General features: G+C 47.1%; 1 protein-coding gene across 3 annotated transcripts in view; it reads left to right on the forward strand.

Moving 5' to 3' along the window:
- LARP7 (La ribonucleoprotein domain family member 7) overlaps positions 1-24,965 on the forward strand; it is a 230,746-nt gene that overhangs the window by 189,414 nt on the left and 16,367 nt on the right. For all 3 annotated transcript variants that reach the window (XM_029596294.1, XM_029596283.1, XM_029596304.1), the window contains one exon: positions 19,337-19,496. In XM_029596294.1, the coding sequence (XP_029452154.1) occupies positions 19,337-19,496 (160 nt within the window). The remainder of the gene's footprint in view (positions 1-19,336; positions 19,497-24,965) is intronic.

Below are 24,965 nucleotides of genomic sequence, written 5' to 3' on the forward strand. Positions count from 1 at the left end.
TTAAGGCAGCTACTTTAGCTGGGTTTAAAAAAAGGTTTTGATAAGTTTCTGGAGAAGTCCATAAACTGCAGTTAATCAATAAGGAATAGCCCCTGCTTGTTGCTGGCATTAGTAGTATGGGATCTATTGCCAGATACTTGTGACTTGGATTGACCACTGTTGGAGACAGGATACTGGGCTTTATGGACCATTTGGTCTGTCCCAGTATAGCATATTCTATGTTCTTACAGTCAGGGCCCGTTTCAAATGCATTTGCAGCACTAGACAGAAGGTACTTTGGCTGCTTGGGGGGTGAAGAGGTGGACTTGAAACACGGCATTGGCAGCATTGTAGGGGTTAATGTTTTCAATGGGGGGGTGAGACTTGAAACACAGCCTGTGCTTTGTCCCACCCTGGCTTCCAACTGTGGCTGGAGGTCTTGAAATGCTGCATCTGCAGCTCTAGAGCAGCTTTTTAATTAGGCTAAAAATAGGGTGAATATTAGTTTAAACCGATTTGTCAGCTTTGGAAAAATCCAGGAATTTATGGGTAAAAATTGGTTTAAACTGAAAACAAAGGACCCTAGTCATGCTCAAATAGCCATACTTGAAATTAATTTTTGGAATATGTCCTGATTGATTTTGTGTCTTTAGTGCCTCCTCTTGGTATCGCACTGAAAATTGCTCTTAAGAATCTTAATTAAAGAAGAGAAATACAATAAAAATGTTTCTCCTTTTATGTATTTCCCACTGGTGTGTATGCACATAAGCCACCCATATGAACATTGCTCAGTATCTCTGTGAGTAGAAGTACATGTGCTATGTAATAGTGCATGTACGTTTACACTGTGTGACAAGTATGTGAATCGTCTATCCACAGTTGATTGAGGGAGTGACTGTTCTGCCCGTGTCATTTTTAATGGGCCGATATACTAGTGTAAGGATAATAGATGATTTGTGACTGAAATTTATTGCCACCTGACAATTATTTGGTGGCCACTGTCAATGAGCTGATGCTTTTGGTCTAGTTAAAATGGACAGGTGTCTACATTACCCAAAATATCCTACCGTTACAAGTGGCACTGACTTGTAACTACTGTTGGAAATCTTCTCAATAAGCCATTTGTATCAGCATAGAAATTGAATTATCCTTTTTCCTTCAGAACTAATCCCTAAGAATAGTTTGAAGCATGTTAGCAGAGCGTGTTGAAGTGCTGCTCATTTGTCTGTGGATTAATAGAGGCTTTTACTTTCTAATGCTGACAATCCAGAACCTTCTGCAAGTGATGAAATATCTAGAACACATTTTTAAAGGAATTCCTCTTCAACCAGTCCAGGCAAGACAAGTGGGTTGTTTACTCCGACCAGCAGATGGAGACGGAGATGAACAGGCTCACCGATGTCACTCCTTATATTCCTCTGTACTGCCACTCTACTGACAGAATTCTCTGTCTCCAGAAGAATAACATAAGAAGAACATGCCATACTGGGTCAGACCAAGGGTCCATCAAGCCCAGCATTCTGTTTCCAACAGTGGCCAATCCAGGCCAGAAGAACCTGGCAAGTACCCAAAAACTATTCCATGCTACTGTTGCTAGTAATAGCAGTGGCTATTTTCTATGTCAACTTAATTAATAGCAGGTAATGGACTTCTCCAAGAACTTATCCAATCCTTTTTTAAACACAGCTATACTAACTGCACTAACCACATCCTCTGGCAACAAATTCCAGAGATTAATTGTGCGTTGAGTGAAAAAGAACTTTTTCCGATTAGTTTTAAATGTGCCACATGCTAACTTCATGGAGTGCCCCCTAGTCTTTCTACTATCCGAAAGAGTAAATAACTGATTCACATCTACCCATTCTAGACCTCTCATGATTTTAAACACCTCTATCATATCCCCCCTCAGCCGTCTCTTTTCCAAGCTGAAAAGTCCTAGCCTCTTTAGTATTTCCTCATAGGGGAGCTGTTCATTCCCTTTATCATTTTGGTCGCCCTTCTCTGTACCTTCTCCATCGCAACTATATATTTTTTGAAATGCGGCGACCAGAATTGTACACAGTATTCAAGGCGCAGTCTCACTATGGAGTGATAGAGAGGCATTATGACATTTTCCGTTTTATTCACCATTCCCTTTCTAATAATTCCCAACATTCTGTTTGCTTTTTTGACTGCTGCAGCACACTGAACCGATGATTTCAATGTGTTATCCACTATGACGCCTAGATCTTTCTTGGGTGGTAGCTCCTAATATGGAACCTAACATTGTGTAACTATAGCATGGGTTATTTTTCCCTATATGCATCACCTTGCACTTATCCACATTAAATTCCATCTGCCATTTGGATGCCCAATTTTCCATTCTCACAATTTATCCTGCAATTTATCACAATCTGCTTGTGATTTAACTACTCTGAACAATTTTGTATCGTCTGCAAATTTGATTACCTCATTTGTCGTATTTCTTTCCAGATCATTTATAAATATATTGAACAGTACAGGTCCCAATACTGATTCCTGAGGCACTCCACTGTCCACTCCCTTCCACTGAGAAAATTGTCCATTTAATCCTACTCTCTGTTTCCTGTCTTTTAGCCAGTTTGTAATCCACACACCTATCCCATGACTTTTGACTTTTCCTAGAAGCCTCTCATGAGGAACTTTGTCAAACGCCTTCTGAAAATCCAAACATACTACATCTACTGGTTCACCTTTATCTACACGTTTATTAACTCCTTCAAAAAAGTGAAGCAGATTTGTGAGGCAAGACTTGCCTTGGGTAAAGCCATGCTGACTTTGTTCCATTAAACCAGTGGTTCTCAACCTTTTTTTGGCCGGGACACACCTGACAGATGGTTCTCACATGCGTGACACACTGAACATGTGACCATCACAGGGCTAAATGTAAACATTTATTTATTTATTTAACACTTTTTTATACCGACCTTCATAGTAATAACCATATCGGATCGGTTTACATTTAACAAGGGTATAACTGTAGCGTAACTAAAGAAAATTAAACAACAGAAATGAATAAGGCAAAGTTACATTGAACAAGGATAAGGAACTTGGAAGCTTATGTAGCTGGAAGGAAGTAAAAGGTGGTAATAATTAAGAAATACAATAGAGGATACGGTTAGAGCTTAAAAGTGCTTTAACCTAGAGGTGCCATAGTCCATCGTTCATGAAGATCAAAGGCCATCGTCCAAGTAAGAGAAGGGCAACTAGTGATTGTCTGGTGGATCCCCGAAAGCTTGGTGAAAGAGCCAGGTCTTGAGTCTTGAGTTTTTTTGAGTCTCTTTTTTTTTGAGTTTTTTTTGAGGTTTTTTTTTTTTTGAGTTTTTTTGGGTCTTGAGGTCTTGGATGCACTCTGCATCCACAGGAATCCCCTCAACCCCCAGCAATGAGTGCAGAGCAGATCTAGGGCATTACCCTATACAACCTGCCATACAAAAAATATATTCTGGTTCTGATGACATCCCAGTAAAAGCAAAACAAACTCCTTTTACTACCAGGCAAAATAGCCTTCCTTATGAAAAGACATTAATTTACCACTAATGCATATCCTATTGAGAAAACACAACAAATAAGATTGAAACAAATGCCTACATGCTAGTTAAATACCTCACCTCATCACACACCCTTCACCAAGTACAGAAAAACCACAAATTATAAATATGGAGACAGAAACTGGAATGGAAAACCAAAAAAGCCACTCTGCTTGCAGTGCGAACCTGGAGAAATGGAAAGAGAAATATAGCACCTAACAGACTCTCAGGATTTGCAATAATGCACATAAACTAACCCGCACAAAGTTACACCTGTATTATGGAACACACTAAAACAGATGTACCTACAAATGTCGGTTAAAAAAAAACCCCTTTAAATAAATAAATAAAAAAGGTAACAATCCTATCTAAGAAATACAACTATTAAACCAGGCCCTAAACACTAATACATTTCCTATTGGGAAAACAGAATAAGCCAAGCTGCTATAGAGCCCCACACAGAAATAATTGTAAAGCTATACTAAAAATGTTACAAAACAGCTGCTGAACAGAATAATATCCAACAATTAAAAACTCATAAAAATTATTAAACATGTCCAAATATCAATAAATATTTCAAAACAGCAGACATCGCATAATACCCAATAATTAAAATGGCAGTCAATCAAGAAAAATAAATTTAAAATGCCACCTTTACTTACTCTCTCCAGCAACTCTCCTACTCCTTTCCCTTCCAGGCCAATAGCATTCACCAGAAGCAGCAAGGGCTGCTGAAGCTCTGTCCTCACAGTCCTCTTCCTTAGCACCCACAACCAGTCACTCACACACACAATTAGTCCCCACGACCAGTCTCGGTCTCTCTCACATCAGTCATCTTCCTGACCAGTCTCTCTCTCAATCACACTCATGGTCTCTTATATACATGCTCTCGATCACACACAAATGCTCTCGCACCCATTCACACCAGCTCTTACCCAGGCTTCCATTCACACCTACACACACAAGCTCTCACCCAAGCACCCATTCACACCAGCTCTCACCCAGGCTTCCATTCACACCCACAGACACAAGCTCTCATCCAGGCTTCCATTCACACCTACAGACACAAGCTCTCACCCAGGCATCCATTCACACACACAATCTCTCACCCAGGCATCCATTCACACCCACACACACAAGCTCTCAGCCAGGCATCCATTCACACCCACACACACAAGCTCTCACCCAGGCTTCCATTCACACCCACACACACAAGCTCTCACCCAAGCACCCATTCACACAAGCTCTCACCCAGGCTTCCATTCACACCCACACACACAAACTCTCACCCAAGCACCCATTCACCCCAGCTCTCACCCATGCATCCATTCACCCCAGCTCTCACCCATGCATCCATTTATACCAGCTCTCACCCGGGCACTCATTCACACACAGACACACCAGATCTCACCCGGGCACTCATGTACACACAGACACACCAGCTCTTATCCAGGCACTCATTCACACACAGACACACCCGCTCTCACCAAAAACGTATTCTTTCTTCACTGCAGGGATCTGCTCCAGTTCTGCCTCGGCTTTACTCCGGCAGGCCTTCTTTTTGCGCCACCATGGAGATGGGCTTCTGTGGTAGCCTAGGTCGGGGTTGAGTTTCCTCTTCGCTGCCATGGGCTGTGGCGGCCTTGCTTCGTCAGGGTCGAGTTTCCTCTTCATCACCACGGGGATGGGCTCCCGTGGTAGCCTAGGTCGAGGTCTGGTTTCCTCTTCGCCGCCACGGGCTGTGGCGGCCTTGCTTCGTCATGGTAGAGTTTCCTCTTCGCCACCATGGGGATGGGCTCCCGTGGTAGCCTCGGTTGGGGTCAGGTTTCCTCTTCACCACCACGGTCTGTGGCGGCTTTGCTTCATCTGAGTTCGAAACTGCTATTTCTCCCATCCCACCCCTGAGCTAGGCGATGCCTGCCTCACCAGCCAATCAAAGGCTTCCTCCCTTCTTCCTACTCCCATTGGTAGGTAGAAGGGAGGAAGTTTCCGATTGGCCTGTGCTGGGGCAGGCAGAATGAAGGAGGCTTCCCATTGGGCAATGGGTGTAGGAAGAAAGGAGGCTTCCAATTGGCCCACAGGGGCTGGAAAAAGGGAGAAGGGAAGTGCAATGGGCAGTGGGACACCGGGAGACTTGACACACCTGCCGGTATTTGGTGACACACTAGTGTGTCGCGACACACCGGTTGAGAAGCGCTGCATTAAACCATGCCTTTATATATGTTCTGTGATTTTGATATTTAGAACAATTTCCACTATTTTTCCTGGCACTGAAGTCAGGCTAACTGGTCTGTAGTTTCCCAGATCGCCCCTGGGGCCCTTTTTAAATATTGGGGTTACATTAGCCACCCTCCAGTCTTCAGGTACACTGGATGATTTTAATGATAGGTTACAAATTTTTACTAATGGGTCTGAAATTTTATTTTTGAGTTCCTTCAGAACCCTGGGGTGTATACTATCCAGTCCAGGTGATTTACTACTCTTCAGTTTGTCAATCAGGCCTACCACATCTTCTAGGTTCACCATGATTTGGTTCAGTCCATCTGAATCATTACCCATGAAAACCTTCTTTGAATCGGGTATCTCCCCAACATCTTCAGTAAACACTGAAGCAAAGAAATAATTGAATCTTTCCACGATGGCCTTATCTTCTCTAAGTGCCTCTTTAACCCCTCGATCATCTAACGGTCCAACTGACTCACTCACAGTCTTTCTGCTTCGGATATATTTTAAAAAGTTTTTGCTGTGAGTTTTTGCCTCTATGGCCAACTTATTTTCAAATTCTCTCTTAACCTGTCTTATCAATGTCTTACATTTAACTTGCCAACGCTTATGCATTATCCTATTTTCTTCTGTTGGATCCTTCTTCCAATTTTTGAATGAAGATCTTTTGGCTAAAATAGCTTCTTTCACCTCACCTTTTTACCATGCCGGTGATCATTTTGCTTTCTTTTCACCTTTCTTAATGTATGGAATACATCTGGACTGTGCTTCTAGGATGGTATTTTTTTTAACAGTGACCACGCCTCTTGCACACTTTTTCCCTTTGTAGCTGCTCCTTTCAGTTTTTTTCTAACTATTTTTCTCATTTTATCAAAGTTTCCCTTTTAAAAGTTTAGCACAAGAGCCGTGAATTTGATTACTGTCCCCCTTCCACTCATTTATTCAAATTTGACCATATTATGATTACTGTTGCCAAGCGGCCCCAGCACCGTTACCTCTCTCAACAAATCCTGTGTTCCACTGAGAATTAGATCTAAAATTGCTTCCTCTCTTGTCGGTTCCTGAACCAATTGCTCCATAAAGCTGTCATTTATTCCATCCAGGAACTTTATCTCTCTAGCATGTCCTGATGATACATTTACCCAGTCAATATTGGGGTACCGCACTACAAATTTGGTTAGCTTCCCTAATTTCTCTTAGCATTTCACTGTCTTTCTCACTATCTTGACCAAATGGGCGGTAGTTTCTCACAGGTCAAGCAGGATGGTAGTCCTCACATATGGGTGACATCACAGGATGGAGCCCAATCACGGAACGCTTTTGTCAAAGTTTCTAGAACTTTGACTGGCACCTACTGGGCATGCCCAGCATGGCACTAAACCTGCAGCCAGCAGGGGTCCTCCTTCAGTCTTCTTTTTTCCACGCAGCAGTAGCCACGCGGGTTAAGGAGCTCCACAGAGATTCCTGACAGGAATTTTCCTCACGGAATTACTAAAAACTTTCATACCCCACAGGGGTCCCTCCTTTGAATTTTTGACTCTGCGGTACTCCGGTAAGTTTTTACCCGTTTTCAGTCAATTCCTGTCGAGTTTGGCCCTCGCGGCCTACTGGCCATCGACCGTACCGCAGCTACATTTTTCAAAGGCCATAGCGTCGGTGTCCCGTCGGTGCCTGGACTGTACTCGCACCATATCCATAACAGACCTGCATAAAATCTGTGTAATGTGTCTCGGGTGCGAGCATGATGTCCTGACTTGCACCTCATCGGAGGCCGGAATATAATAGTCTTCGATGTAACTGCTTGTGACCAGAATCATCCCAGCAACCAGTCAGGCAACCACTCAAGCTTACAGAGGACAGAGCACTCTACCAGCCAAACCCACTAACTTACAAATACCTTCAGCATTTTCGTCCAAACATCTACCCTTACAGACAGACACCTCTCTCTCACCCACCCTCAGACACCTCTTGAATTTCTACAGACCCACTCCTTTGGGCCTCCAAACCCGGACCCAATTAATCCGTATCTCAAAACAAACCTACCAGAACCACTCTCACCATGCTCACTTTTAATATCCCTATCATCCACAACAAAAGGCGAACCCCCTTAACTAACATCACCAACAGCTTACAAAAAAGAATCATCCCTATTACGACATCACCATTGAACCAACTATTAGGCCTCACGCTACTCTCAGTAACTCTCATCAATGCGCAATCTTTAACGAAGAAGACACATATCCTCAATGATTACCTCTTGGATACCAACCCAGACATCTGTGCCATCACAGAAACCTGGTTAAAAAACTCGGACATTGCCTTAACCAATCAACTACCAATTCAGACATACGACATCTTCACCTTCCATAGACTCAAAAAAAGAGGAGGCGGACTTCTTCTAGCCACGAAGAAAGAACTCAGATTGACTGCGCATACTATCAAGACAGAATCCAAATTAGAATTGGGTCTAGTCAAATCTAAACAACTACAAATTCTGTTAGTCTACGCTCCCCCGGGAGTTCTAGAAACGGACCCATCACCCCTCGTAGAATCCATCGTGAAATATATTAATGCAGACATCCCAACAATAATTATGGGGGACTTCAACCTTCATACAAATGCAATACCTCGCTCTACCAATTGTGAAGCTCTCCTCACCACCCTCGGCGTGATGGGATTCACTCAGACCATCAACAGCCCCACACATAAAGCTGGTCACACCCTGGATCAAATATTCATCAATTCTAATTTCACTTGCACAATAGAACCGTCCTGTACACCAATCCCTTGGTCAGATCATTTCCTAATAGAATCTTCCTTTTCCACACACAAACAGACACACACTTCTCCATACACTTCTACCATTCAATTCAGGAAAACATGTCCTTCTGACATACTCGGCGATCAGCTATCCAAAGAACTCTCCAACCTAGACCTAGCTAATCCGGACTCAGCACTATCTTCTTGGCAAAAGATTACGGAAATAGTCGCAAATAAATGGTGTCCAATAATCTCCAAATCACTCAACCCAATAAAAAAGGGAAACCAACCTTGGTTCTGCTCGGAACTGAAACGAATGAAACAGGATTTACGCCAGAAAGAAAATAGATGGCGCAAAACCCCAAATAAAACAACCCTCTCATCATACAAGGGACTCTTAAATCAATACAGGATCGCCATTCTACAGAAAAAGAAGGAATACTACGCAAACAAAATTCACCATTTTCAATACGATGCCCAGGCCTTATTCGCCTACGTATCACAAATCACTAAATCAACCTCACCACCTATTCCAGATGAACAAGCTCTCTCAAAAGCTATAGAACTCGCTTCTTACTTCCAACAGAAGATCTTAAATACCCTCGCCCTCCTTCCTACAAATACAACCCCCCTAAAGTCAGGTGAGAATTCCAATTCTCTAAATAGACCCAAATTTGACTGTTTCGAATCAATCTCCACCAAAGAGATTGAATCCCTTCTAAATAAACTGAAACCTGCTAGCCATCCAGTTGACAACATCCCATCGAGACTCCTGCTTCTAATCCCTAACTTGATCTCAGGACCTCTGACCAGTATAATAAATAGCCTCCTATCCCAAGGAAGCTACCCAGACATCCTAAAAACCGCTTCACTCAAGCCCCTCCTCAAGAAACACAATTTAGACCCAAATGTTCCAGCAAATTTCAGACCCATCTCTAACCTCCCTTTCGTCGCTAAATTAACGGAGAAATTGGTAAACACACAGCTTTCTGACTACCTGGAAGACCACAAGATCCTACACCCTTCGCAATATGGTTTCCGGAAATCACGCAACACGGAAACCCTCCTCATCTCACTAACAGACCATATTATTATGGGGTTAGATAAAGGACATTCCTTTTTACTAGTCTTGTTAGACATTTCGGCGGCTTTCGACACCGTCAATCACACCATCCTGTTGGATCGTCTAGCAGATATCGGCATCTCGGGATCTGCGTACAACTGGTTCAAGTCCTTCCTCAGTAATAGGACTTACAAAGTCAAAATCAATAATAAAGAGTCTCCCCTAACAAAATCTAATCTTGGCGTACCACAAGGATCTTCTTTATCCCCAACCCTCTTCAACATATACCTCCTCCCCCTCTGCCAAATGTTAACAGATCTCAATCTAATTCATTATCTGTACGCAGACGACGTACAGATTCTAATCCCCATAACAGATTCAATAGCAAAAGCGCTCACCCATTGGAATAACTGCCTACTTTCCATCACCAATCTACTTAATAGCTTAAACTTGGTCCTTAACGCTTCTAAGACAGAGCTTCTCCTCATCTCCTCAAATGATAATATCCATCAACCAACATCACTCAACGCTCACATCACATGTAAACAGGTGAGAGATCTTGGGGTGATTCTAGACAACCGACTAAACCTCAGGAAAATGGTCAACACAACAACGAAAGATTGCTTTTACAGATTACAGGTCCTAAAACGACTTAAACCTCTCTTATTCTTCCACGACTTCAGGACAGTCCTCCAAGCGTTACTGTTCTCCAAAATAGACTACTGCAGCGCCCTGCTACTAGGACTTCCCAAATCCTCTACTAAACCGCTGCAGATGATTCAAAATGCGGCAGCAAGATTGTTAACCAGTACCAGCCGCCACGATCACATATCACCCATTCTCAGGAATCTACATTGGTTACCAGTAAATTACAGAATTCTTTACAAATCAATCACTTTAATCCATAAAACTATCCATCATCAACTTCAACTTGACCTGGAAATACCTCTTAAACTCTATTCTTCTATCAGACCAACTAGAGACATGTACAAAGGCACTCTGAATGTTCCCCCCACTAAAGCCTCACGCCTCGCTATGACCAAAGACAGAGCCTTTTCAATAGCAGGCCCATCGATCTGGAACAGTATCCCATCAAACCTCAGACTGGAGCCATGCCTTTTAACTTTCAGAAAAGGACTTAAGACCTGGCTCTTTCAACAAGCCTTCCCTGAACCAGACAATCAATAGTTGGCATTCATTGCTACTCGGTCTGGCACTCCATTTTTCAATGAAGGAATAAATGGACTCTGAGTCATTAAGGTTAAAACACCGTCTAAGTTTTTAACTTGTACTTTCTATGGTAAAATTTCTTTTACCGGCCTATCTTCCTTCCAGCTTGTTGCAAGCTTCCAAGTTCTCTCCCCTTGTTGATTGTAATTTTTGACTTATTCCTACTTATTGTTATCTTTCGTTTACGTGGATTTGTTACTCTTGTTGTTTTTCCCTTTTGTTAATCTGTAAACCGATCCGATATGGTAATTTACTATGAAGGTCGGTATAAAAAACTGTTAAATAAATAAATAAAATGATACATTTACCCAGTCAATATTGGGGTACCGCACTACCAATTTGGTTAGCTTCCCTAATTTCTCTTAGCATTTCACTGTCTTTCTCACTATCTTGACCAAATGGGCGGTAGTTTCTCACAGGTCAAGCAGGATGGTAGTCCTCACATATGGGTGACATCACAGGATGGAGCCCAATCACGGAACGCTTTTGTCAAAGTTTCTAGAACTTTGACTGGCACCTACTGGGCATGCCCAGCATGGCACTAAACCTGCAGCCAGCAGGGGTCCTCCTTCAGTCTTCTTTTTTCCACGCAGCAGTAGCCACGCGGGTTAAGGAGCTCCACAGAGATTCCTGACAGGAATTTTCCTCACGGAATTACTAAAAACTTTCATACCCCACAGGGGTCCCTCCTTTGAATTTTTGACTCTGCGGTACTCCGGTAAGTTTTTACCCGTTTTCAGTCAATTCCTGTCGAGTTTGGCCCTCGCGGCCTACTGGCCATCGACCGTACCGCAGCTACATTTTTCAAAGGCCATAGCGTCGGTGTCCCGTCGGTGCCTGGACTGTACTCGCACCATGTCCATAACAGACCCGCATAAAATCTGTGTAATGTGTCTCGGGTGCGAGCATGATGTCCTGACTTGCACCAAATGTGCCTTAATGACACCAAAAGGTCGCAAGGCCAGAATGGAGAAAATTGAACTTCTCTTCCGTTCTCAAACTCAGATGCCGTCTATTGCATCAACGTCATCTGAATCGGCACCATCCACTTCGCGCCGATATCAGCCACCGGCCGGTGACCGTCCGGGGTCGACAACTTCTTGGCCTTTGACTACCTCTACTCCCCATCAGGACTGAGGGGATCGTAGAGAGAAACATCTGCATCATCACCGGAAGTCTCGGACCATCAATGAAGGCAAATCATCGACCTCGCCATCGTCCGAGCCGCCATCGAAGAAACCCCATCCAGAAAAGGCACTGACCCTTTTTGCTACCGGGTCACCGAGGCAACCCTCAACCGGATGGTTATCGGAAGCCGCAACTCCGCCTTTAACGGTGGTCCCTTCGGCTATGCCTCTGACTCCTTCTTCCTTCCGGAGCCGGGGCTGCTTGCTCCAGGTCTCCATGAAGAACTGGACCGGATGTTTCAGGAGGCCATCGATAAGGCAATGCACAGACTCCAAGATCTCCCGGTGCTGGTCGCGGAACCGACCATCGATCCCATTCTGGTAGCATTGGCACGGCTGCTCTCGAAGATGGAAGCGCTCATAGCCGCTTTTCCACCGATGGATCCTGGGTCACCGATGGCTCCGGTGCCTTCCCCGCTTACCCTGTCATCGGTAGGGGAAACACCGTTCCGCATTCCTCCATCGGGAGTCCTGCCGATGCCTCAACCATCGATGCCGATGCACCCATCAGCGCCACCGATCCATCTATTGATGCCCTCGATGCCTGCACCGGTGCCTTCATCGGTGCCTCCAGTACTTCCCTCGATGTCTTCAGATCCTAGACCAAGACCTTCAGGAATACCATCGTCCCGTCCTTCTCAGGTTCCTACAGGGACAGGTGCTGATCCCTATGACACCTGGACTGACGATTCATCTCAAGACACCGATGATTTACCATTGCCACCTTCTCCTACTGAAAGTAGGAAGTGTTCTCCTCCAGAGGACTTGTCCTTCATAAATTTTGTGAAGGAAATGTCTGAATTGGTTCCCTTCCAATTACAGACTGAGCAAGATGATAAGCACCAAATGATGGAGCTGTTACAATTCCTGGATGCTCCCAAGGAAATAACCTCCATCCCTATTCACCAGGTTTTTTTGGATCTCCTCAAAAAGAACTGGGAACACCCTGGTTCTGTTGCTCCAGTCAACAGGAAAGCTGATACCACTTATTTAGTCCAGTCAGCACCAGGATTCCAGAAACCTCAGCTGGATCACCAATCTGTGGTTGTAGAATCGGCCCAAAAGAGGGCAAAAAGATCAAAATCCCACTCTTCCTTTCCCCTAGGTAAGGAACAGAAATTCCTGGGATGCCATTGGGCCGGCGTGTCTTCCAGGGATCAATGCTTATCTCCCGGATTGCCTCTTACCAGCTGTATATGACCCAGTACAACAGGGTCTTATTCAAGCAGATAGAGGACTTTGCAGAGTCCCTGCCTCAGCAATTCCAGGAACAGCTTCAAGCCCTGGTATACAAGGGCTTTGAGGCAGGGAAGCATGAAATCAGATCCTCTTATGATATCTTCGACACTGCTTCCAGGGTCCCTGAAACTGCTATTTCGGCAAGAAGATGGGCCTGGCTTAAGTCGTCGGACTTGCACCCTGAAGTACAAGACAGATTATCTGATCTGCCCTGCATAGGCGACAATCTGTTTGGTGAACAGATTCAGCGGACAGTGGCGGAACTCAAGGACCATCATGAGACCCTTCGCCAGCTCTCTCTGATGCTCTTTGAGTATTCCTCCAAACAGCCTTTCAGGAAGGATACTAAAAAGTCATTCTTCCATCCAAAGAAGTCCTATCCACCACAGTCTAGAACTCGTTCCATGAGACCTTTCCAAAAGGCCCAGTCTCGTCAACCGTGGAAACAAAAGCCGCAGGTAGCTCCTCAGCCGGGCCCTGCTTCCGGCTTTTGATTCCTGCATAGAGAGCAGCAGCCAGTTTCCACTGCCTCAGATACCAGTGGGAGGTTGGTTGTGCCATTTCAACAACAGGTGGCACACAATCACCTCAGACCAGTGGATCCTTGCCATAATCTCTCAAGGTTATCACCTGAACTTTCTCTCCATCCCACCGGACTCCCCACCTCTACCAATGTGGAGAACATCCGACCACTCACTTCTCCTGGAGCAGGAGGTCTCCCTCCTCCTCCAGTCCAGAGCAATAGAGCCAGTGCCTTACTCCCAAAAAGGCCTAGGATTCTATTCCCGGTACTTTCTAATCCCCCAAAAATCAGATGGCGATCGTCCAATTCTGGTCCTACGTGCCCTCAACAAGTACCTCCACCGAGAAAAGTTCAAGATGGTAACCTTGGGTTCCCCCCTTCCTCTTCTGCAAAAAGTAGACTGGCTCTGCTCTCTCGATCTCCAAGACGCGTATACACACATTGCGATAACTCCATCTCATTGCAGGTTCCTGAGATTTCTGGTAAGTCCCAAGCACTTTCAGTACCGAATGCTACCATTCGGCCTGGCATCTGCACCACGAGTCTTCACCAAGTGCCTCGTAGTAGTAGCAGGCTTCCTCAGGACTCAAGGTTTTCACATCTACCCCTATCTAGTCGATTGGTTGATCAGGGCTCCCACTCAGCAGGCTGCTCTGTTGTCTCTACGTCTTACTTTACACACTCTGACTTCGCTAGGATTTCTCGTCAACTACGTGAAATCCTGCTTAGTCCCATCTCAAACTTTATCATTCATTGGGGCAGACTTGGACACCTTGCAGGCAAAGGCGTTTCTGCCTCGACAGCGAGCTCACACTCTCATCTCTCTCGCACACCAGCTATAGTCTCAGCACTGCACGACTGCACGCCAGTTCCTCATCCTGCTAGGACACATGGCGTCCTCAGTGCAGGTTACCCCAATGGCCCGCTTGGCCATGAGTCATGCAGTGGACTCTAAGGTCACAATGGACTCAGTCCGTCCAACCTCTATCGACCACTGTCCACATCACTGACTCACTTCATCAGTCTCTAGCCTGGTGGCAAAATCAGATCAATCTCCTCCGAGGCCTGCCCTTCCAGGTTCCAGACCATCAAATAATTCTCACCACCGATGCTTCCAACCTCGACTGGGTAGCCCATGCCGCCGATTTGCAGACACAAGGAACTTGGTCTCCAGAGGAAGCCAAACACCAAATCAATTTCCTGGAGCTGCGAGTAATCAGATATGCTCTCAGAGTATTTCAGGATCACCTTTCCAACCAGGTCATCCTCATTCAGGCGGACAACCAGGTGGCCATGTGGTACATCAACAAACAGGGAGGGACGGGCTCCTACCTACTGTGTCAGGAGGCTGCACAGATATGGGTGGAGGCCCTCTCCCATTCGATGTACTTCAGGGCCACCTACTTGCCGGGAGTGGACAATGTTTTGGCGGACAAGCTGAGTCGCGCCTTTCAACCACACGAGTGGTCCCTCAACCGCACTGTAGCGGACTCAATATCCCAATGTTGGGGTTACCCCCACATAGACCTCTTTGCGTCACCTCAGAACCGCAAAGTAGAGAACCTTTGCTCTCTCATTCGCAGCCAACACTCTCAGCCAAGAGATGCGTTCTCCCTCTCATGGGCAACCGGTCTCCTAAATGCATTTCCTCCACTTCCACTTCTCTCGAAGACTCTCGTGAAGTTACTTCAGGACAGGGATGCATGATCCTGATAGCACCTCACTGGCCTTGCCAGGTGTGGTTTCCAATTCTTCAGAACTTCTCCATTCGCAGGCACATTCCCTTGGGAAAGGACCCGCTTCTAATCACTCAGAATGACGGGTTCTTACGCCACCCCAATCTTCAGGCCTTGTCTCTGACGGCCTGGATGGTGAAAGGTTAATTCTTCAGCCACTTAACCTTTCGGAGTCAATTTCCCGTGTCCTGATTGCTTCACGGAAGCCTTCCACGAAAAAATCTTATCTTTACAAATGGAACAGGTTTAAATCATGGTGTTCTTCTCAATCCCTTGATCCCTTTACCGGTTCCACCAAGAAGTTTCTAGACTATCTCTGGCACTTGTCAAATTCAGGTCTAAAAACCTCCTTCATTAGAATGCATGTCAGTACGGTAGCCGCCTTCCATAGAGGTGTCGGGGATGTTCCTATTTCCATACAACCCCTCGTAACACGTTTTCTGAAGGGCTTGCTTCACCTCAAGCCTCCACTGCGCCCTCCGGCCCCTTCTTGGGACCTCAATCTGGTTTTGGAAAGGCTCATGAAACCACCATTCGAACCTCTCCAATCCTGTGATCGTCGCTATCTCACATGGAAAGTGATTTTTCTTTTGGCAATAACATCTGCTCGCAGAGTTAGTGAGTTACAGGCCCTAGTTACCTATCCGCCTTACACTAAACTTCTGCAGGACCGGGCAGTGCTCCGCACTCATCTTAAGTTCTTATCTAAGGTAGTATCGGAGTTTCACATTAATCAATCCATTATACTACCTACCTTCTTTCCCAGGCCTCACTCCAATCCAGGAAAACAGGCTCTGCATACCCTTGATTGTAAACGTGCTCTAGCATTCTATCTAGACCATACAGCTGCCCACAGGAAAAGCACTCAATTGTTTGTCTCTTTCCATTCCACCAAATTGGGGCTGCCTATGGGTAAGCAGACTCTCTCCTCCTGGTTAGCGGACTGCATATACTTTTGCTGTCAGCAAGCAGGCATTCCACTTCAAGACCGTGTTAAAGCACACTCTGTAAGGGCCATGGCGACTTCAGTAGCACACATACGATCGGTGCCACTTCCTGACATTTGCAGGGCTGCTACCTGGAGTTCTCTCCATACCTTTACAGCCCATTATTGCTTAGACAAGGCCAGAAGACAAGATTCCATCTTCGGCCAATCTGTCTTGCGCAACCTTTTTACAACTTGACGTAACAACACCCTTCCGCCTGCCTGTTAGGGTTCAGGATGCCCTCTACCAAATTCCACCCCAATCCTTGTGCCTATTGCACATCTTGGGTACATTTGGTACATTTCTCAGACATCCTCAGCTCGGTACTCACCTATATGTGAGGACTACCATCCTGCTTGTCCTGTGAGAAAGCAAATGTTGCTTACCTGTAACAGGTGTTCTCACAGGACAGCAGGATGTTAGTCCTCACGAAACCCACCTGCCACCCCACGGTGTAGGGTTCGTTTTCTTATTTTATTTTTCGGCACTTCCTGTAGCTTTAAACAAGACTGAAGGGGGACCCCTACTGGCTGCAGATTTAGTGCCATGCTGGGCATGCCCAGCATGGTGCCAGTCAAAGTTCTAGAAACATTGACAAAAGTGTTCCGTGATTGGGCTCCATCCTGTGATGTCACCCATATGTGAGGACTAACATCCTGCTGTCCTGTGAAAACACCTGTTACAGGTAAGCAACATTTGCTATACTCCTATCACTATAGTCTTCCCCAACATACAAGTTAATGCAAAGGGTGTCATTGAAGGATTTAACCCTGAAGACTATTTCCCTGGTGGCCACCTATTCAGCTAGGTGAATTTCTGAGCTGCAAGTGTTGTCGTGTAGGGACCCTTTCCTGTATTTTTCAGACTATGGGGTTCCTTTATGCACAGTTCCTTCTTTTTTGCCGAAGGTAGTGTCCTCTTTTCATCTTAATCAGGTGGTCGAGCTTCCGGCATTTCCGAACTTGACAGCCAATTCTTCGATGGCTAGGGAACTTCACTGATTGGATGTGTGTGTTATCCTTTTGCAATATCTCAAGGTAACAAATCCCTTTCAGAGATCAGAGTATCTGTTTGTCCGGTTCAATGGAGCAAAGAAGGGAAATAAGGTTTCCAAGGGCAGTATTGCTCGCTGGTTAACAGAGACGATAGCTTCGGCTTACATCTGCAAGGGACGGCCGGTGCTGGAGGGGATTCAAGCGCATTCCACTAGGGCACATGCAGTCTCGTGGGTGGCGTGTCAACTGCTTTCTCCACAGGAGATCTGTCGTGCGGCAACATGATCTTCTCGTCACACTTTTACCAAACATTACCGCTTAGATGTCCAGGCTCCAGAGGAAGTGACATTTGGGGAGAGTGTACTGCCCATGGATCTTTCAGGTTCCTGCCCAGAGTAGAGGGGCTTGGGTACATCCCACTCAACTGCAAGTGGCACTCTGTTATGTAGCAGTGCTCAATTTAGTTCTCTTCCTCCATCTGCTGGTAGGGATGCAGAAACCCACTCATCTGGACTGATCCATGGTACTACAGGAACGAAAATTAGCAGGTAAGAACCAATTTTCCTACAATCCCCCTCCCCCTTTATGTTTTCAGGTATGTTAGCCCACAGGCCCCATGCTGACTCTTATTAGTAGTGCTGCAGCTGCTTGCAGATCACTGTAGGGCTTGGGATCAGCCATGACGGAAGAGGAGGACTGAGTATCCTTGAGTCAGTGGAGATTGCCACTGCTCCTTCCCTGTCACCCATCACTGAATTCTACCCAAGAGAAAAATGTTGCCAGTCATCAGCCTACCCTCTCTTCCCACCAGTAGTCATCCATCTTTGGCACAGGGCCTAAAGGAAAATGTTGCCGCTAATCCTGGACCGGGGGATATTTGGAGGAGGGGCTATTTGAAGTTAAGGTTGAGTTGCTGAAGTGGTTTGGGGGTTGGATAAGGTGGAAAGGGATTGGAGTTAAGGTGGAGGGTGAGAGAAGGGAAATGACAGAAGATCAACTAGGGGATGTAAGAGGAGTGGGAGTGAGAGGGGACCAGCTAGGAAAGGAATGTGGGAGAAGGGTTGGAGGATGAGGTGAGGTTAGGAGGAGAGAGGGATGAGTGAGGGGAATGAGAGATGAGGTGAAGGAAAGAGGATGATAGTTTCAGGTGGGGGTTATAAAAAGTGCTTGGGTGAGAGAGGATAGGCTGGGGGAATATTTATTTATTTATTTAAAATCTTTTCTATACCGTCGCTAAGTTATCTTCCATCGCAACGGTTTACATGTTGGCACATAAATTAATATAGGGAGAAGCGTACTATAATACATTTTAACAGGTGCCGTCAAAGGTTTGGTTACAATAAATCATTAAATACAGACAGTTGTTAGTGAAGTAGGTCATGACCGAGTGTACCAGGAAGGTACTGTTTATGGGTAAAATTCATTATTCATAGTGTTACAATTATGTTTATAGTGATGTAGAGTTCATAGAGCCCTCTACTGTATGTTTCTAAGTGCTGTGCGTCTGTGCTCTTCTGCCTATTCCTGACTGGGCAGGAGGGAGTGAGAGAGATGGAAGGGGATGGAGAGGTGAGTGGAGATTGAGAGAGGAGATTCCCTGGAGGGCAAGAGTTTGAGAGGAGATCCTCAGGAGGAAATGGAGGTTGAGAGATCAGTTGAAGTGTAGGCAGGGTTAGAATGGAGTCTTGAAGGGGGATCACACCCCTGCTAATTTGTTATGGTTGTCCTCTGGGATCATGTGAATTTTCAAATGCTAATGTCACATTGGCTAAAAGTTAGGGAAGCTCTGCTTTAGAGCCTTCGTAATTAGTGTGCTAACACCATAGGTTTTTGAATGTTTTTGTAACTGAGTTTTCCTTAATGACAGGACGCTCTATCAGAGATATCCGAGGTGGTCTATGTAGACATTTTAGAAGGGGATACAGAATGCCACGTGCGGTTCAAAACTCCAGATGATGCACAGCTTGTACTGAAAGCACATGATGAAATTCTGAGTAAAAACAACTGGAAACTGACAATCCTTTCTGGTAAGACTTTAGGAGCATAGGCAGGCTCTATGCAAGCTGAACATAAACAAGTCTGTACAGAAATACAGTGAATGATTACACATCAAAGAGATACAAATGCAGGAACTCCTTTTAATTGGGGAGCCAAGTCAATCAAGCTCTGACCCCTCCCCACCCCTTCCTTCTGCACCAACCAGTCTCTCTCTCTCTCTCCCTGCCCCACAATCCCTGTCTCTCTATCCACCTTTTTCTCTCATTTCCTCAGCTCCTCCCTCATAGGGTCCTCCTCCTCCTCCCTCACCTTCAGTAAACAGCAGCAGGAGGAGGAGAGAGATGCTGCGAGCGTTGCATCCTCCACTGCTGCCTGGCCCAACAGCTGCTTTGAACCCTGGGGCTGTACAGCGTCCCCTGTTCAGGGTCCCCAGTCATCTGCAATGCTGCAGCCATGGTAAGGGCCATAAAAATCGCAAGTCTTGGCCAAATTGTCATGGCAGATCAAGGGCCCTCTAGGAAGGGAAGCATTGGTGGTGGTAGAATAATCCATAGCTCCTCTAAGCAGTTCATCTCCATACCCAGAAGAAAAGCATTGGTGGAAGTGGGATAGCGCAATGTTTCCCCTCTGCCTCCCCTCAGATCCATTCACTCACCTGTTCCTATGGTAAAACAGGAAGAGGAGGAAAACAGGGACCTTTCAGTTCTTCTGAAAGTCCTACTTTCTCCCCTTCTGGGACCTGAATGGTGCACTCTGAACCATGTGTTTCAAAGTGCAATGCTCAGACCCCAGCAGAGGAGGAGGGAGGAAATACCAGAGGGGATGCAAGGCCCCCCATCCTCCTCCTGTTTTATGATAGGAGTGGGTGAGTGAGGAGATTTGATCAGGGCAGCCAGGGGAGGGGGTGAGTGAATGAACCAGGGATCGCAATGGGGAAGGAAAGGAAGGGAGGGACGAGTGAATGAGGATCATTACGGGGAGGGGAAGGGATAGAAGGAGTGAATAAACCAAGGATCTCTGTACAAGGTGAAAGGAGGGAGTGAATTAACTGGAAATCACAGGGCTGGGGGGGGAGCAGAGGAAGGGAAGGGTGAGTGAATGAATCTGGGATCACTGTGGGGAGGGGAAAGGATAGATGGAGTGAATAAACAGAGGATCTCCGTGCAGGGTGAAAGGAGTGACTGAATGAACCGGGGATCATTGTGCACAATGGGGAGAGAGTGAACCGGGGAGAGGGGTGTGGGAGGGAATGGGAAGGAAGTGATTGAGACACGGTAAGGGGATGGTGGGGAAGAGAAGTGAAAGAGGGAGAGTTGAGGGGCTTTGGAAGGGGGGATACGGGAAAGGGGATGAGGGTGTACTTTAGGGGTGGGGCCTGTGGCTTCCTCTCTTCACCCCATCCCATCCCAATCTTCTCTTCCTCCACCACTCCCATCCCTAGTCCTCCCTTTTTCTTCTTCATTTCAATTTTCCCTCCTTCTCTTCCACTTCCATCCCCATTACTCCCTTTCTCACAGGACAAACAGGATGGTAGTCCTCACATATAGGTGACATCAGGATGGAGCCCAATCACGGAAAACTTCTATCAAAGTTTCCAGAACTTTGACTGGCCATTACTGGGCATGCCCAGCATGGCACTAACCCTGCAGCCAGCAGGGGTCCCCCTTCAGTCTTCTTTTTTCCGCACAGTAGTAGCCTCGCGGTTTAGGAGCTCTGAAGAGATTCCTGACAGGAATTTTCCTCACGGAATTAACTAAACTTAAATTGCCCCACAGGGGTCCCTCCTCTAACTTTTCTCAGGCCGTGGTACTCTGGTAAGTTTTTTGACCGTCTTCCATCGATTACTGTCGTGTTTGGCCCTTGCGGCCTACTGGCCGTCGACCGTACCGCAGCTCGATTTTTTTCTATGGCCATGGCGTTGGGGTTCCGTCGGTGCCCGGACTGTTCTCGCACCATGTCTATCACAGACCCCCATGGAGTCTGTGTAATGTGTTTAGGCCGTGAGCATGATGTCCTGACTTGTACCAAATGTGCCCTCATGACACCATAAGGTCGCAAAGCCAGAATGGAGAAGATGGAACTCCTCTTCCGTGCTCAGACCCCGACACCGTCCATCGCATCGACGTCATCGGAACCGGCACTGTCGACGTCGCGCCAGCATCATCCACCGTCCGGTGACCATCCGCCATCGACGTCTTCACGGCCATCGACGCCCGCTACTCCCCCTCAGGATCGAGGGGATCGCAGGGAAAAACATAGTCATCGTAGGACTTGGACCGTCGAGGGAGCGAAATCATCGACCTTGCCACCGTCCGAGCCACCGTCGAAAAAGCCCCGTCCAGGAAAGGCACCAACCATTCCTGCGACCGGGTCACCGAGGCCACCCTCACCCGATCGGGATTTGGGAGTCGCGATTCCGCCTGTAAAGGTGGTCCCTCCGACTGTGCCTCTGCCTCCTTCTTCTGTTCCGGAGCCGGGGCTGCTTGCTCCAGGTCTCCAAGAAGAACTGGACCGGCTGGTTCAGGAGGCCATCGACAAGGCGATGCAATGGATCCAGGTTCCTCTGGCACCGGCACCGAGGTTGGAGCTGGTCACCGACCCGATTGCAGCAGCGCTGGCACCGCTGCTATTCTGGATGGAGGCGCTCATGACCGTCCTTCCACCGGTGGTTCCCGGGTCTCCGATGGCTCCGGTGCCCCTCCCCGTTGACATCTTCATCGGGAGGAGAAACACCGTTCCGCATACAGAAATCTGCTGACTTACAGTGACAGCATATACAAGTTCATTATCGCATGCTGATCGATACTTGCTAACTCCTTATGGGGCTGGGTCTGTCTGGTTTTTTTTCCTCTGTATTGCTCTCCCTGTTTTTCTTTTCTGTAGTACTGTTTATCTCTGTCATGCTTACTATTTTTTTGTTTTTTTTCTATTCTGGAATTTTTCTCATATTTTAACTTAGAGCGAGAAGGAGTAGGAAATAATGAGAAAAATGTATAAATAAGTTCTCACAGGACAAGCAGGATGATAGTCCTCACATATGGCTGCCATCATCGGGATGGAGCCCAATCACGGAACATTTTTGTCAAAGTTTCTAGAATTTTGACTGGCACCTACTGGGCAATCCCAGCAATGCACTGACCCTGCATCCAGCAGGGGTCCCCCTTCAGTCTTCTTTTTTCCGCGCAGCAGTAGCCACACGGGTTAAGGAGCTCTCTGGAGATTCCTGACAGGAATTTTCCTCACAGAACTTCATTCAAAAATTTTCAAAAAATTCTACCCCATAGGGGTCACCCTATCGATATCCATACTCCGCGTTCGAAAGATAAGGTTTTACCCTTGTTGCAGTCGATTCCCATCGAGTTATCCCTTCAGGGCCTTCCGACCATCTACCGCACCGTGGCTAAAGTTTTGTCAGAGACATGGCATCGGGTTTTCGTCGGTGCCCTGACTGTTCTCGGACAATGTCCCTCACTGACCCGCATGGGGTCTGTCATGTGTTTGGGTTTCGACCACGATGTCCTAACATGCACCAAATGTGCCCAAATGACACCGAAGGGTCGCAAGGCTCGTTTAGAGAAAATGGACTTTCTTTTTCAGTTAAAAACCCCGACTCCATCTATAGCTTCGATGTTGTCAGAGCCAGTGCCATCGACCTCTTGCCAGCACCAGGATGCCGCTGCTGTTTGACCGGCGTCGACAATTCCAAAAGTGTCGATAGCCTACTTGCCTCTTCAGGAAGAGAACATTGTGAAAAGCATTGACACCGGCATCAGAAGGCTCAGTCCGTCGATCCAGGCAAGGCCTTGGCATCGATGTCGATAGAGCCACCAAAAAAAAGCCCCGTCCAGAAAAGGCCACCTTCAGTGTTGCAGGGATCCGCGATTCCACCTTGACCAGTGGACCCTCCGGCTACGCCAGTGCTGCCTCCTACTCCAGAGCCGGGGTTCCATGCCCCAGGCTTCCACGAGGAATTGGATTGAATGATCCAAGAGGCACTTCAGGGCTTCCATCCTCCATTGATGCCGGTACCGGTCCCCGAGCCAATCACCGATCCGATTCCCGTAGCGCTCGCACTGCTACTGGGTAAACTGGATGCGTTGATCGGTGCCCTGCCTCTGTTGGAACCGAGACCACTGGTGGTTCCAGTGCCTTCTACACCAATTCCATTGTCATTGGATGATGAAGAAACACCGATTCCCTTCCCACCGTCAGGGATCTTACCGCCTACCCTTACCCCTGCCTCTACCGCAGGGGTAAGGGTAGGCGGTAAGTTAGCAGGTTAAACGCGCGACAAAACGGCAGGGAAAAATAGCGATAGTCGGGGCGCGGGTTACGGGGATGCTAGGGAATAGCTAATTCGCTCGTTTGCATGCAATATACATGCCGCGTGCGGAAGGGGTTGCCCGGGGATTTTAGGACGCGGTAGGAGTAGGTTAAAGGGGATTCGGGATTGCAGGAAGGGCTAATGCGGCCGGAAAGTGAGTAGAATGCGGGTTAGGAGAGGGGTAAACGCGGCCGCACTTTACTGGATAGACCTGTCTGTTAGCAAATGAAGGTAGGCTAAATACCCGGATGGTGTGACGTCACTGGAGGGGGACGCCCCCGAGGATTCGCGCCATAGCCCAGATAAAGACATGAGTGGCGTGCGCGCGCGCACCCTAGGAGGCCCTCAGGAGAAACATGGTAGATAACCTCACCATAGCCGTTCCGGGAACGCCGGGGAGTGCGGCTTGCAGACGCAGCGGTCGCCATCTTCCCGAGGCTGGTGGCGAAAGCTTGCATTAAGGTGAGGCACAAAGGACGAAGCCTTCTGAGTCTGACGGACGCAACAGTATCCCTCTTCAAAGGGCCTCCTCCAGATCCCCTACCTGGTCTTGGTTTCCGAGGATGCGATCGGTGGAATTGATGCAGCATCTCCTTGTCCAAGATATTAGCCAAAGGTTCCCAAGAGTTTTCTTCAGGTCCATAACCCTCCCATGACAGGAGGTATTCCCAAACTCTGCCTCTCTTTCGACTCCATCGAGGTGCATGACCGCCCTCGATGCCGTAAGGGCCTTCTGTGCTGTAGGCATCTGTGACTCGATACACCGGAGTCATCGAGCACCTTGGACCTCGATGTGGCGGAGTAACGGTATTAACCTCTAGTGTCAGGGACAAGGACAGCCATCGAGCATCATGGTCCCCATCAACATTGGAGCCGCCGTCAATGCCCTCGATCCCCTCGAGGTGCAAGCATGGGCCATTGAGGTACTTGGCCTCGATCGATGCCATCGAGATGTATGGCCCCATTGCCATGGCTGTCTTTGATGCTATTGAGATGCATGGCCTCGAGGCCATTGCTTTGCGGTGCTGCCTCAATACCACCGAAACCTTTGATGCCATCGAGATACGGGGCCACCATGGAGGCCATCAGGCATGTTGGCCAGCAATGCTATTCATTGCTAATCTTGACCACCATCAACAAGGCGCTGGGATCACCATTGAGCGCTCTGGTTGCC

The sequence above is a fragment of the Rhinatrema bivittatum genome, chromosome 1, assembly GCF_901001135.1.
Source record: "Rhinatrema bivittatum chromosome 1, aRhiBiv1.1, whole genome shotgun sequence".
Taxonomy (NCBI): Eukaryota; Metazoa; Chordata; class Amphibia; order Gymnophiona; family Rhinatrematidae; genus Rhinatrema; species Rhinatrema bivittatum.